The 14,053-nt window shown below is 50.4% G+C and overlaps 1 protein-coding gene across 3 annotated transcripts; it reads right to left on the reverse strand.

Moving 5' to 3' along the window:
• Positions 1-649: 649 nt before the first annotated feature.
• Positions 650-4,826, reverse strand: LOC128882139 (homeobox protein otx5-B-like). Of its 3 annotated transcripts, none has more exons than XM_054133723.1 (6): positions 4,584-4,826; positions 4,270-4,421; positions 1,816-2,000; positions 1,222-1,342; positions 928-1,137; positions 650-791 (listed from the first exon to the last, which is right to left on the reverse strand). In XM_054133723.1, exons 1-6 carry the CDS (start codon positions 4,822-4,824, stop codon positions 690-692), a joined length of 1,011 nt encoding a protein of 336 aa, XP_053989698.1. In that variant the 5' UTR covers positions 4,825-4,826; the 3' UTR covers positions 650-689. The 3 variants fall into 3 exon arrangements, with proteins under 3 accessions (XP_053989698.1, XP_053989692.1, XP_053989685.1); XM_054133717.1 differs by having other exon boundaries at positions 1,222-1,339; positions 4,569-4,826; XM_054133710.1 differs by having other exon boundaries at positions 4,569-4,826.
• Between the last annotated feature and the right edge of the window lie 9,227 nt (positions 4,827-14,053).

Here is a 14,053-nt window from a genome sequence, read left to right on the forward strand (position 1 = left end):
AATCTCCTCCCTGGAAAGATTACGCGGTTTAACCGTCTCCCATTAATCTCCATTTCGACCGAAGATGACTAGCGTTCTACCGAGCGATCGTTTCGTATATGACGCGTGCTCGGCCACGTTCGAGACAATTACAAAATCATTATCAAATTGCACCTTTTCGACGAACGAAGGATAGTTTTGGAATGATCCTAACGCCGACTGCCAGCGCTGTTGCAGCGCGTATCGGGCGTATGGCAATTGAGAAAATCGTACAAAGCAACGTATCGTTTATAGACAACATTAGACAGACACAAGAAATGATGCGTGGTCGCTTATCGTGTAACGCGTTACCTAAAAATCGGAACTTGTAACTTCGAGACACCGTGCTTATCGATCTATGCATCCAGCCAATGTTACGACTCCTCGCTCTGACTTGCGCTCCCCAAACAAGTACACCGATAAAAATTCGCCTACGTGGTTCTATCGAACGCAAGAAAAACGGATATAGCACCCGCGAACCATTCGAAACAGTATATACTCCGTGTATTGTCCGAGTGCCTAACGATCGCGAGTTTAACGATATGTCTAACGCGAGGAGGACTGCCTTTGGCCGCGCTTGCCATCGTCTCAACAGCGATTGCCATCGACTTTTAAAGTCAGTTCAGCTATCGTCGATGATATGTACCGAAGCCTTATCGTTCGTTATCTATTCACTTTCTGTCGACCCAGCCGGCGCTGTTGAAATACCAGGCTGAAGTGTTCTCGTCCCTTGTTTTGCTCCATGTATTGTCCAAGGCGCTACTCCCTCCGTCCTGCGAATAAAATAAAACATTTTCGTCAAACATTTGGCAAGGAAATAATCGAACGAGGGTGAAGAAAGCTCAGATATTCGCTATCGATGCGTGGTCGCTTTAAAATTTTGCGGTACGAGTGAACCTCCAGGCTTACCACAGCGTTTAGTTGATGGGCGGCTGGCGAGAGGTAATCCATATTGGTGTAATAAGGATAATTTTGGTAGCACTGCTGCTGAGAAGTGGTCGTCGTCCACGACGACACTAGCCTCTGATGGTCACCTGGGAATCCTCCTCCGCTCTCCGTGACAGCTGGACTCCAGATACTACTATTACTGCCTCCGCTGCTGTACACCGTCCCTCCTAACTGCGAACAGTCGGTTCTCTAAAGGATATTCCCACGGATGATAACATTTCCAAACGGAAAACTGATCGTCGGTCGGTAACTTACACTCGGCGGTGTCGTGCTGGCCGTCAGAAGCAAACTAGTCGCGCTGCCCGGTGGTTTGTACTGAGGGGAATCTCTCAGGAGTGCCGGAGAGCTGGCCGCCGAACCACCTGTGCCACCGCTGCTATGCACACAAGTTAAAACTATAAAAAAGGAGACGTTACAGAATTGTATCTCGTACGATTAAGCGACCGAGGTCCAGCGATTCTTTGCGGTAAAAATGAAATAATATTTGCAGACGCGTTATAGTTGAACTGACTTATTACATCGTCTGGAACTGGTACACGTATGAGAACATTTTGTACATCGCATTTAAACAAATTGTTGGCTATAATTCTTTATATCGTCGTGTCTGCAACAAGCAAATATTTAACGATAAACTAGAATGAAACTTTGTCTCCAGCTACAACACTAATTTACAGGTGTGGACGACACGCAGGTAATCGCACCCTTTAAAGGTGAAGCTGGCAATATTTTTGCGGTCGATCGCTTGACGAAAGTCTTATTCCGAGTCGTACGAGGACATTACTCCATCGGGAGTGGCTGTAACGCGAGCTTAGCGTGGCAAAGGTAGATATCGATGTAATAGATATTTACAGGGGTGTTGTGGCAGGCACCGCCGCGGCAGGCGTGGGCGTGGTAGCAATCGAAGGACTTTTTCCAGAGGGCGGATTGTTGGTCGGATTTCCCGAGGGTTTCTTCGACCTCGGAGCTTTGTCCTGTTGTTGCTGCTGTTGCTTCTGCTGCTGCCTGCACTTGGCTCTGCGATTCTTGAACCACACCTACGGGCACACGCGATTCGTAGCTTCGCTAAGTATCCTCCCGAAGCAGTCGAGCATCGACTGGGACCGTTTTAATAGGAAAAAGGAACGGGGAGGACGAAACACAGTCGTTGTTTTTACCGACGATCGAAAAGCTGCTTTCAACCTATATTTTCGCTCACAAACGCAACGAGGCTCGGATCCTATGGGAAACGGGCTTGGAATGGTGTGCAGAGCTTTTGCAAAGCTGGCGTAATAGCCAATTATAAGGGAATGCGGCACTCGCGCAACTATCAATTACCAATGAAGCCGGCTTCGGCAACGCAAGTGGAAACCTGCACGCGTATCCCGGTCGTTCGTGTTGCGAAAATCGAACTAACCGTCAGCGGCAGCGTGACATCTCCGAACCGGAATACCGTCTCGTTTAGATTCGACGAGTAATGGAGTACCGGTTGAATCGGATCGGAATGGTCGCGCGGCCAGACCGTCGCTCCAAGGAAGAACCTTAATTACGAATGCATGTACAGCGTTTGGCCGTGGCGGTGAACCGCGTTGCGTCGGAATTATTCAACGCGGACGCGAACGTATTCGTCGGCGAGGCCTGGATTTCTGCGAGGTATCCAACGTACTCGTCCTTCGATCCGCCGTCGCCCTCCTAGATTTCCAGAACGCGAGAACGACCTCGAGAGAAGGACGCCGGGAAACGAAACGACTGGAAGAACGAAGACGGAGGCTAAAGAGGCGAAAGAGAGAGCGAGAGAGAAAAGCGAGGGTGGCGAGCGCAAGGAGGACAGGGAGAGAGAGGAACCTAGAGAAGCCCTGCGCGATCAATGTTAGAGGCGGAGAGGTGAGCTTGGGTTTCTACGGATTTTCTGGGGAACGACACGAGCAACCCGCGTTCTTCCACTGAAGCTGTTCCCCGTTCTATGCCCCCGCGTACGCTATACGAATTCGCCAGTTTTAACCTGCCGTTGTATACCTCGCCAACGACTTTGCCTTTTCTCCACGGCTGTGAATCGCAACGCGACACCCGGGCCTCCGATGCGCGCCGACGAATGTACTTTGGTATCGAGGATTCCTTTCTCAGCTTCGATTTCAGCCGGTGAAAGTTAACGAGCCGGGTGCCGCTAGATTACCAGCCTCCTGTTTGGTGTTATTCACCCCAAGCTCTTTCGCTGAGACATCAAAATGTACGAGCATAGAGCCAAACGGTTCGGTCTCAAGGGTTTGCAGGCGTTAGCCTATTACCGACGTTTGTAGAACGACAAACGGTGTCTAATAACTGGTTATTAGTCCCAGTGACACTGGTAGGGGTTCTTTCTCTAACGAACTCTCCATTAGCCGACCAGGAAAGAGAATGGAAAGCCATCTCCATTTTTATATTTTAGCGAGGCAAGTATTTGAAGCCCTCGTTCTGACTCTAGTCTCGAGCAGTTGTAAGGAGTTTCGGTTCAGTTGTTGGGTTCTTTCTTTTTAGGGAAGTCTATCGCCATCGACAACCCCAGGAGATGAACCCGGATTTCGCTGGGACAGTTGGTATCTTCGTATCAAAGTTAACATTCGAAGCTCACCCAATTTTAATTCAAATCAGCGACATCGTTTCGATTGGGAGACATCGTCGACGTTGACCGGCTGTGTCCGACGAAAAAGCGGCGCGGGGGTCAGAAAACACGAACCCGTGAAGAGAAGTCCCCGGTTTCGCAGTCGTCGACGAACGTGCAGAAGACTATGGGCCCGGTTGGAGCCATTCAATTCATTTGCCGAGGAGGGACCAGGTGCGTGGACCGCAATTGCGGATGCGACGCGCCCTTTCCGGCCGTGATGAGGGTGGAATATGCATGGACACGTTTTCGGAACCCGTCGGCTTCGAAAGTTGATTCGGACGACACGAAGTCGAGCGTCGGCACTGCCAACGATTCCACGAACAGCGAACGAAATCTTTGTCACGGGGGAAAATTGGCTCTTTGAATCGGCCAAAAGCCACCGCGACAATTCCGAAATCGTTTTTTTTTTTTTCAAACGCAGGAATGCCCGGAGCCCTTTCAACGAGGAAACAATATCGTCGAACACGGGTTCGTTCGCTCGCTCACGGGGTGAACTACTAACTCGGTTAACACCCGCTATCCAGGAAACACGAGCGTTCGGTAAATCGATGCTGTCTACGGACTGTGACTGCATGCCGACACTGTCCACCCCTCGGTAACGAGACACCGACCCTAGACCACCCCCGTTTCCTCGCGCGCGTAAAACCAACGTCCTTGCCGTTCGTCGCGTTACTTTTACGACATACCTGCACCCTCGATTCGGGAAGGTTGATCTTCATCGCCACTTCCTCCCGCATGAAAATGTCCGGGTACTTCGTCTTTGAGAACAGTCCCTCGAGAACGTCCAACTGAGCACGGGTGAACGTCGTCCGTTCCCTTCGCTGCTTTCTCGGGTTACCTTTAACGGAACAACCAATGACTGATGCGATTTGTACATTTTCGTTCGTTTCCTACGCTGAAGACTTTCTTTGGAAAGCTTCAGTAATGTCGTTCGACAGCGAGAGAAGCTGAATATTATAAATAGTATAAGACAAGGGGCACTCACAGTAGTAGGACTCACCGGCGGGAGTACAACCGGGGTAGCCAATGGTGGAGTGTAGAGCCTCTATCGGCGGCATGCCCAACGCGCTCACGTAAGGGTTGGTCTTGAGGGCACCGTAGGGGCCAGCCGCGGATGCTCCGAACGCGGCTGGCCCGAAAAGCTCGGAGGCCGAGGTGGTGGAGGCGGCGAGGCCCCCGAGATCGGTGGCGCCGGCGCCCCCGCTACAGCCGGAAGTACCGCCGAGGCTGTTCGGCCACATCACCACCCCCTCGGCCCCCACCACGACCACCCCCCCGCCCCCTGGCCTCTCTACACCGACCTCCTCCGCTTCTCGGAATTACCCTCTGCTCCTGAAATTCAAATGCCATCTCTCGATCAAATTGAACGAATATTTATTTCGCAGCGAATATTCATTTCTATGTTAAGTCGTTTCACCTCCAACTGATTTTTACGGCCTCGGTGCACGCGTGAGAGTCCGTAACAAATGACGTAAACGGTTCACCAGTTGGCGTCTATGTCAGTACTCCACCGCAGCAAACGCGCGTATGTACATCGTTTCGAAGGCCTGAAAGTTCTCAGTCGATTGCTAACGATCCTAGACGACCTACGCGCAGAGTATCGATGACTGTCCCGACCCTGACGGACTCAGCTGGGATATCAACGAAACTTTCAGATTCAGGTGCAGTTCCCTTGAAATAAAGCTCCAGAGTAAACCATACATATCTCCGTCGTTACACTGGCGCAACCCTTGAATCAACAAAGAAGCCACGTCGAAAACGGAAGTGATGGATAATGGAAAGTTCCCAGGGCCGCTTCGCAGGAATATCGAAACCGATCGTGGAAGATGGAAATAAGAGCGACGCGGTTGGCAGCTGGCTGCGCCGGATAATCCGAAGAAGACGCAACACGACTCCAGGCCGCTTCTCGAAGCCACGTCCTCCGTCGTGTCGGCCTCGCGAACGACAGCGCGTAGAGGCCTAATTCCGAAAACGCGTCTCGCTGTCGAAAACCGAGAACCGACGGTGCAAAGGGGGACGACCCTGGCGACTTCGGGGTACGGCGTCGCAACCTTTCCGCTTCGCGTTCAGCCGCTGCTTAAGCCGCGTTTTATCCTCTCCGATTACAAAGTCAAGAACGTCGTCCAATCGGTCCCGTTCCACTCGGCATTCGATCTCGCACCTCCGTTACCGGGGCTTATTAATTTATTTGCCTTCCCGTTTACCGCGTCGACGTTCCACATCTGCGACGTTGGCCCACGCAACTCATTGTTCTTCGCGCAACGACGTCGACGCGCCGAGAAGCGAAGGGGTCGCCGTCTCGCACATGTCTCGGATTAAAGTCGACTAATCGGCTGGTAATTAACATGTGCGACGCGAGAAAACAATTCGACGACGACCAGAAGGCTCCCCGAGTGTTCCCCGAACGATTTGCGTGACGGTCTGGGCAAACGATTAGAGTCGTCTGCTTAGCAACAGGACGGATGAACAGGAGATGGGAAAAATAATTATTTCATTAGCGAACGAGGAAAAACAATTTACTATAACTTTCGGACGATTTCCTAGCTTCTGCGACGACAGTTTCGCAGAGAATGAAATTTCGCATCGATAAACCCGCTTTAATGGAGCATTGTTCCCGATTCGGTGGTAGCTGCGTTCGAAACCAGGAGTTTCGAATGAAAGGAACGACGCAGCTCGTGAGGGTACTCTTCGGGGAGTACTCGTGCGATTACTCGAGCGAAAGTTCCTTCGCGCAAATATGGATGAAACACCCACGTCGCCTACTCGAAACCCACTCGACTTTCGCAGTGTATCGTGCCCCCGCTGCGTTCGTCGTTTCAAGTTTTACAACAGTTTCGAGCCAACCCCCCGACGACCATCGAAATTTCCTTCGTACATAAAAGAATGATCATCAAATTAATCTACTGTATCCCGTTTTTATGAAATTAATTTCAACCTGCTGGTAGACTACTCGGTAAGGGAGGATGTAGTAGAGTAGGTTGCTGTTAGGTCGCAATGTCGCATTCTATCGAACAGTGGAAAGTAGGGCACTTCTAAAGCGAAAAAAGAGGCCACGTAAGATGCATAGACGGTTGAGTAGTTCTACATATAAAATATATCTTGAAAAATATCTTTAGAAAAATATTTGTCTGTCCTTCTTTGAAAGATCTAATGTTGTACCAAGGACTAAAGAATTAATCGTCGAGCTAAATTATCTAAAAAAAACAGGGCAGCTCTACCGAAAATAGGACAGCAACCCTGATGGCCGTCGCGTTGATCCAAAAAATGGTGAAACGAAGGAAACGAAAATAGGGACAAAGCAACGTCGTTGCTCGAAACAATATAACCGATGATTTCACCGTTTAATTACGATTCTTAGACGGAGATCCTTGCACCGAAATGAAGTTTTAGCGCGATGAAAGAGAATCCATAAAGCGCGAGCTTCCCCGTGACGCCTCTTTCCCCGACCAGCTATATTAAAATTTGGCCCGCTATGAAAAGAAGGCCAGCGAAGAAAAGGGCGGCTGGTCTCTCTCTCTCACTCTCCTTTCCTTTTTCGAGGGTCCTCGTGAAGCAAGTCAGGCGCGAATCTCTCTACCTTTGTGCACTCTGCGCTTTACACTAGCCACAAAGCACTCGTTACAAGCCAGCCGGCGCGCGGCTGAGAAACGTGCAAACAATCACTGGACGGCAATAATCGCTGTTTCGATTCTCTCCGCGGCCCTCTTCGCTGTTCCTGGCGTTCCCCTGTACTGGAAAAACTGCGCGACGACTCGGGACTGTCCCAAAGCTGGGTATGCGGTCTCTATTTTACTAACGCGAACGTAAAGATGACAATTTCGAAATGGCATCCAAGTAGCAACTATCCAGGGCCGTCTTAGACGCGGTTTCCACCTGGATAAACGTGAATCGCGGTCCCATCGATAACGGCGCACTTCTCGACGCAAAGGGTGCGCTCGACGAGGGGGTGCAACTCTGTCGCGAGGCCTGCCACACTTATTTACACTGTCGTGATATTAAAAGCCCGCCGCGGAGTTGGAACGTCCAAGGGGTGAGACGAAGTGAGAGAGCTACGCTCGAGAATATCCTCCCTCGCGAGCGGTAGCCAGAAGTCTCTTTATCTTTGTGCAGTTCGGTGGACAGGACAATGCACTTGTTACAGGCCGCCAAGTGTGGACAAAATGCCCAAGTCGCCACTCGATTGGCCCTCGAGGGCACTCGAGCGGCCTACGAGCCTGCTGCAGCGAGGAGACCGAGGGAAGAATCGGCGCGAGTCGAAGAAAGACGGCAAACGTCCTGCCTTTTCCACCCCCGATGAATCGATCTCCCGCTGCAACCCCCCGCCATCGAGCCCTTTCATCGGTTCGGCCCTACTGCAAACACTTTGTGTTACCAATCGACGTATATACCGGCACGTCGTCCCTAATGACTGTTAAATCCCCATTATTGCGTACCGCGTCTCAGGGGGTTGCGAGTCCACGCTTAAGCATTCGATACGCGAACATCCGGCAGATCGTATCTACGAATCGGATGAACCGACGACGGCCACGTGCGTCTTATTTTCACCTCTGCCGTCAAGTGGATTCCACGGGAACCGTGGCCAGCGTGGAATCAACCCTTGAGAGGGCACGCGACGCGTGCGGAAATCCTGTGGTCGCATACATTAGCCATGCTCGTTGAACGCCTCCAGGCGTTTACCGTGCGCGATGCACCGATAGACTCAGCTGTTATAATCGCTTGTAGATTCGAAAGGGTTAATTGGGAATCGGATCAGAGGTCAACGCGTAGGGGAGAGTTGAACAAATTTAACTCGTGTGCTTATCTAGAGACACAAAAGGAAATTATTTACCGAATTTTTCGAATTACTCCGATGTTCGAGTAGTTCGCATTTTTTTTAAATAGCACGTCGATTTCAAGCAGCTCGGAAATTCAAACGCTCGACTCGGTACGACAGACCATTCGTTACTAGACTCGAATACTCGAAGAAATCGAGTGCTCGCACACCCCTACTATGAATACCTCCACCGAAACGACAAAGTTTGCTCCGAGAGAATCTCCAGTCGAATAAACAAAACTCATCGAGTCGTTGGTCCAGCAGAGTCGGTTGGACAATGACTGTTCTTGATATTTTAATTTCGAGGCACCCTGGCGTGCTCGAAGGAGGAATATAGCGACTTTCGCGGGCACAATTTGCTCCGGAGTTATATTCGGTGATGCACGGAGGAGCGACTCCACCGGAGCCATCGCGGAAAGTTAAGTTCCGGCATTGTTTCCAGGAGTGTTTGCACACAACCGCATTGTTCCCGAAGAGCACTCTCTCGCTCCCGACGTCCACAATAGACGTGTACCGTGTACGTCGTGCAGTCTGTGCGTGAAGAGGACGAGCGAGCACCGCGCGCTGCTGCACCAGGAACATCCACCAGGAATACACTCCTCGGGCATTAACCGATTTCACCAAATATCCATTCCAACCACCCATTATGCCGTGGCCGGGATCGTTATCAAAGACTTGACGTCTTTTTCCTCGACTCGACGAAACCGCAGTCCTTATCTCCCCGACAACGTCACAATTTTCGTTGAAAGCACAAACTGGATTGTATAGAAAATGTCTATTCTAGCATGGCGACTGGCGCCAATGGCTACTATACATTTATTTCCACAATTAACTGGTCGTAATCCAGTTGTGTAGGTGGTTGGAGAAATAAATATAGTAGCAAAAGAAATCAAGTAAAAATGTATAATTTAAATTTACACTCAACTACTTTCATCCCCAATCTCTTTTACAATCCCCCAATTATTCAGTACTTTCCTTTGCGAAAGTTCGTTTATTTTCTCCTCTCTCCTTGCGCGTGGAAGTCCAAAACTGCTAAAATTCCGTCGAGGAAGCAGGTCGCGTCCCGGCGCTCGAAAGTCGAGGGCGGGCTTTTCCACGGAACAAAACCTGTCCGCGAGCGTCTTGTTCAACCCGGATCGTTCCTTGAATACCCTCCGCTAAGAGGTGGCATCCGCGTAGCCATGAGGAAACGTTTCTTCGTCGAGTCGCATTGAATGCAATTTAGCCCGGAGGACGCCGTTGTTGCGCGTTCATTGAGCGTAAAACTTAATTCCCGTGGAAATGCCATGAGGTATACATAGCTATATACGTATGTACGTATATACCTATCCTCGGGGGTTGGTTTCTCACTCGGGTAGTTGGTTTTTATTCCCGGCTTGAAAAAAAAAGATTCCAATGGGGTTGCAGTGCCCTCCTCTCCGCGGGGATGAGCTCGTCTTTCTTTCCTCGAGTTCCTTCGTCTGTTTTTTTCGCCTTCGTTCATCCCCCTTCTTTTAAATCACCCCGACGATCGGAGAGACTTGCCGATTCCTTCGAACCAATTTCGAGGATGTTTCACGCGTCTGGGCTCATCTTGGAACCGTTCGCATGCGATAGGATCGTTTAGTCTACGAAATTGCCCGAGGACCCCGGCAGAACCCCATTCGAAGCGGTCCAGTCATTTTTTGCTGGACATCTCTCGTTGCTTCCAAAGTCAAATATTTGAGATGAGTAGCTCGGGTGACCACTCGTGAAATTCTCCTTCAAACGCACAATTCAAAAGCCTATACGTTTATTCTCATCACCGTCTATTAACGAATTTGGAAACTACAGATACCGTAACATAAGAAACTGTCACTGTCAACTCAAATCACTCTTAATTAACATCACCACCTTGTATAAGCGAACGAATGTCTTGCACTACTCTTTCTACTCTCCCGAAACATGAAAGGACTGGAAACGAATAGAACCCTCGTGTTCCAAAGGCTCGAGCACGAAAGATCTTTCCATCGCGCCTTGCTCCATTTTCTCCGAGGAAGCTGCTCGTCGTCGCAGGACATTCTCCGAGTTCCTGGCTTCGCGACGGCTACACTTTAAACGTGAACGGTACAGTTTCCACGAAACACGCGAAAACCCGACACCGACTAGGATTCGAAGCGTTCTCCGCTCCCGCGAAGGACGCTCCAGCGCGTGTACACGACGAGGAGACGAAGGTCCTCCTCGTGGAAGGCGGACCTTAACCGAGAGGGAGGCAAGCCAAGAAGATTACCGTAAGCAGATTATTTCCGTGGAAATCCTGCTGGCCGACTCTCTCTCGGCTCCACGCTGCCACGCTCGAGCGTTTCGGCGCCGAATCGTCCCGCGGAATCGCAGCCACGTCGATGCCAAACGCGTGAAAACTCCCCCGACGCTCGCGATGGTGCGCCGTGTCGTTCGCTATGCGACACGAATTGGAGTTAAAGTCTAGTTGTTTCAAACTCTTTCAAATTGTAATTGAAATGTACAATCTTTCTAGGTTCTACTCGTAGAAATAAAATATTGCCAATCTCCGAGAAGTGAATGCTCGATTCGGTTCGCGGTTTTCCCAGGACTTGCTTCACGCGCGAACAGGGAAGCTGTGGTCGTCGTTAACGTGGGATCAACGATACCGAGAGTTTTCAACAGTTGAATCGGCGAACATTTTCGAGCTAGTTTCCCCTCGTAGACGCAGTTTATGATTCGCTCGATGAAACTGCGATGCGGGAAGAAATATACGAGCGGATTAAAATTTGTCCCGCGCAGCGTCGCGCGGTTATTTAGCCGCGGAGCGACGACGGACAGTCGGTAGAAAGCTCCCGGGTGCCGATCGCGATTAATAAAAACGGTGTACCGACGCTTGCGCCGAAAGAGTAGCCAGGGGATTAAATATTTTTTTCTCTCCACGGTGGACGTTATTATTCGCTCCATGAAAAGTAATGGCCGCGAGCGTTCTCTCGTTTCGCGATCACGGCGCTGTCCGGGGGGGTTCTGTTTCGAGAACGACGAGCGAAAAAAAAATAACACCGAAAATTCGACGAATCGTGCACGACGAGATTAGACGGGGTCGAGGGAAAAAAACGATTCGAGCGAAAGGCTCGAGGAGGGCGAAGGGGGCGATTGTAATTCGACGGGGCTTTTTCACGATTCGGGAGGGAAAAAAAAAATTCGAATATCACGGCGCGTATTTCCTGGCGTACGTTTCCGCGCACAAATTTATACATTCCCTCTTTGGTCGGTTGAAAGCATCCGCCGTACGCCTCGTCGATTAAATGCCCGGAATTTTCGAGGTTTTCGCGCACCGCAGCGTTCGAATTCGGTTGATTCGGTCGCTCGGGTTTTGCCCCCACCGCCCTTCCACACGCAATCCTTTTTTTCGTTTACCGCGAAAAGTAATCGGTGCGGGCCATTCCCGCGTCCACGAAAATCGGTATTGCACACCGTTAACTCCTGGATAGGGTGGCCACCTAGAGAACCTCGAGCACTGTGGTTACCAGCGATAACCGCTTCTCTCGACGATTTACCCCACGGACAATGGCGACAGAGTTTTATTCTCGAATTTATCGGAGGTAGCAGATGCTTCTAACTTTTGGACTATTTATTTTTATAGATACGAGGAACAGTAAATTTAATAGTATGTGTGCGGAATCACTACAAGGATTCTGCTGTTCATAACGATATACCTATTCAATTTATTTGTAAATAGTATTGGTGTTCAAAGTTACGTTTTACTATTTTGGAGAACAAAACGAGTAGCAGATACCATCGTCCAACATCTCTGATGCAATTAGAGGACATTTTAATCGAATAATGGGATAAAGTTTCATTAAGAACCACTCGAAAGGTACACGAATGTATTCTAAGAGCTGTATCAAAGGCAAATGGTGGTTCAATCCCGCATTATGATAATAATCGCCCACTGGATAGCGTGGGCAAGTTACTATGCCATCGGTAGCGGAGATACGATGGTAAAATTTAATTCGCTTGATCTGTGAGATCCGATCGGTACTCGTCGGAACCAATAAAGGAAATTGGTATGTTTATAACACGATTTAATTGATAACGAATACAGATATTTTGGAATACAGAAGTTTTCGTAAAAGCAACACCTCTGTCGTCATTTCGCGCTGAAAGCAATTGTTTGGCAACAAGAGACGGATCATTTACGTCCAAGCATAGTCGCCAGGGTAGATTATTTTACGCGTAAACGCTGTAAGGGCTCGCAAAACACGAGATTCCGACGTGCTCGCCAAGGGAAGCCCGGTCACCGTTACGAAACGAGTAAACATCCGATCGATAGACGACGCTGGCGATTCTTCGCTGTTACGAACATCGAGCTGAACAAAAGCGGAACCAAAATCATTCCAACTATCTCGATTCACAGGAATGCCGAGATTCCACGTGGGCCACGCGAAATTTGAGATGCGGAAACTATCAGAGTACGATCTGGACGTTGCGAGGAGCTGATAAATAGAAAATGATAAAAGCATGCGATAAAAGCATCACACGAACAGAAATCGGAGACATTCTTCAGGAAACTAATAACAAGATGCACCGTGGTCATATGGACAGAATCACCGAAGTCTACTCGTCAGAAACATTCTTCTCACCGACCAACCGCTCTTCGACCATGAAACATAGCTTGTCACTACTTTCATCAGACGTTTACCGCCTGTCCTGCGACGGCAGGAACCCTCGCACGTCACCGTAAACAAACCATTGCAGAGGATGCCCGCCGTTCCGTCGAACGCAACTGTCATGAAACGCACTCGCGAATCGGAGCCACGAAACTCGCGGGTGTCCGGATAAAGAACGAGCAGGCTACTCACCCGTGATCCGTAGGACTCGTCGTCGGCGTTGTTCCTCGTCTCGAAGCGGGTAATCCTTGGCGTGGAATCGGACCGGTGGACGGTGGTGCCGGCAGCCGTTCGGCAGGGTCGAAAGCGAAGGTTAGGTATCCGGTTAGGTTGGTCGCACGGAACACACACGCTGGCTGCTGCTGCCGCGACGTTTCGCACTACCGAGGACGGGCCCTGATAGAGTATATCACGGATACGTGGAACGATAATGACTATTCTATTTCCTAATCCGTTCGCGTCCACTCTCTCGCTCTTTCGTCACCGGAGTCAGCTCTCTTCCTGTTAGCAGCTCCGCGAAGAGCGTCTCTCTCGCTCTTCCCGCGTCGGGTGTTCCGCGTGCGGGATGTGGGACAGACCCGGGACAGATGGACAGGGATAGACGGTAGGTAGGTAGGTAGAGAGAGCAGCGAGCGCGGCTAGGCTATTATAGCAGGAGGGCGTAGGAGAGCCCAGCTCAACTTTTCACGAGAACTTTAGTTGTTACGGATCGCTCTCTTGGCCGAGGGGTTATGCGCGAGGGGGGCGCTTGCTCGCTCGGCTCTCGCCGCGGGAGACCGGACAGCGAGCCGATTTTAGGGGAGGATCGAGGGGAGGTGACGCACACGTGGAGGGGATAGAACGGGACCAGTAGAGGGGGAAACTGGCATGGGAGTAGGGATGACCCTCCAGCGACACACGAAGAGAGAACGAGCTTGAGGACACGCGGAGGGAACGAGACGACTAGTGAGGCGAGTTTGCGCGGAGAGAGGGAACGAAAGAGAGGACAACACGAGGGACAGAGAACACGCGAGACTGGCCTTGCTG

The sequence above is a fragment of the Hylaeus volcanicus genome, chromosome 1 (genome assembly GCF_026283585.1).
Source record: "Hylaeus volcanicus isolate JK05 chromosome 1, UHH_iyHylVolc1.0_haploid, whole genome shotgun sequence".
NCBI classification, from domain to species: Eukaryota; Metazoa; Arthropoda; class Insecta; order Hymenoptera; family Colletidae; genus Hylaeus; species Hylaeus volcanicus.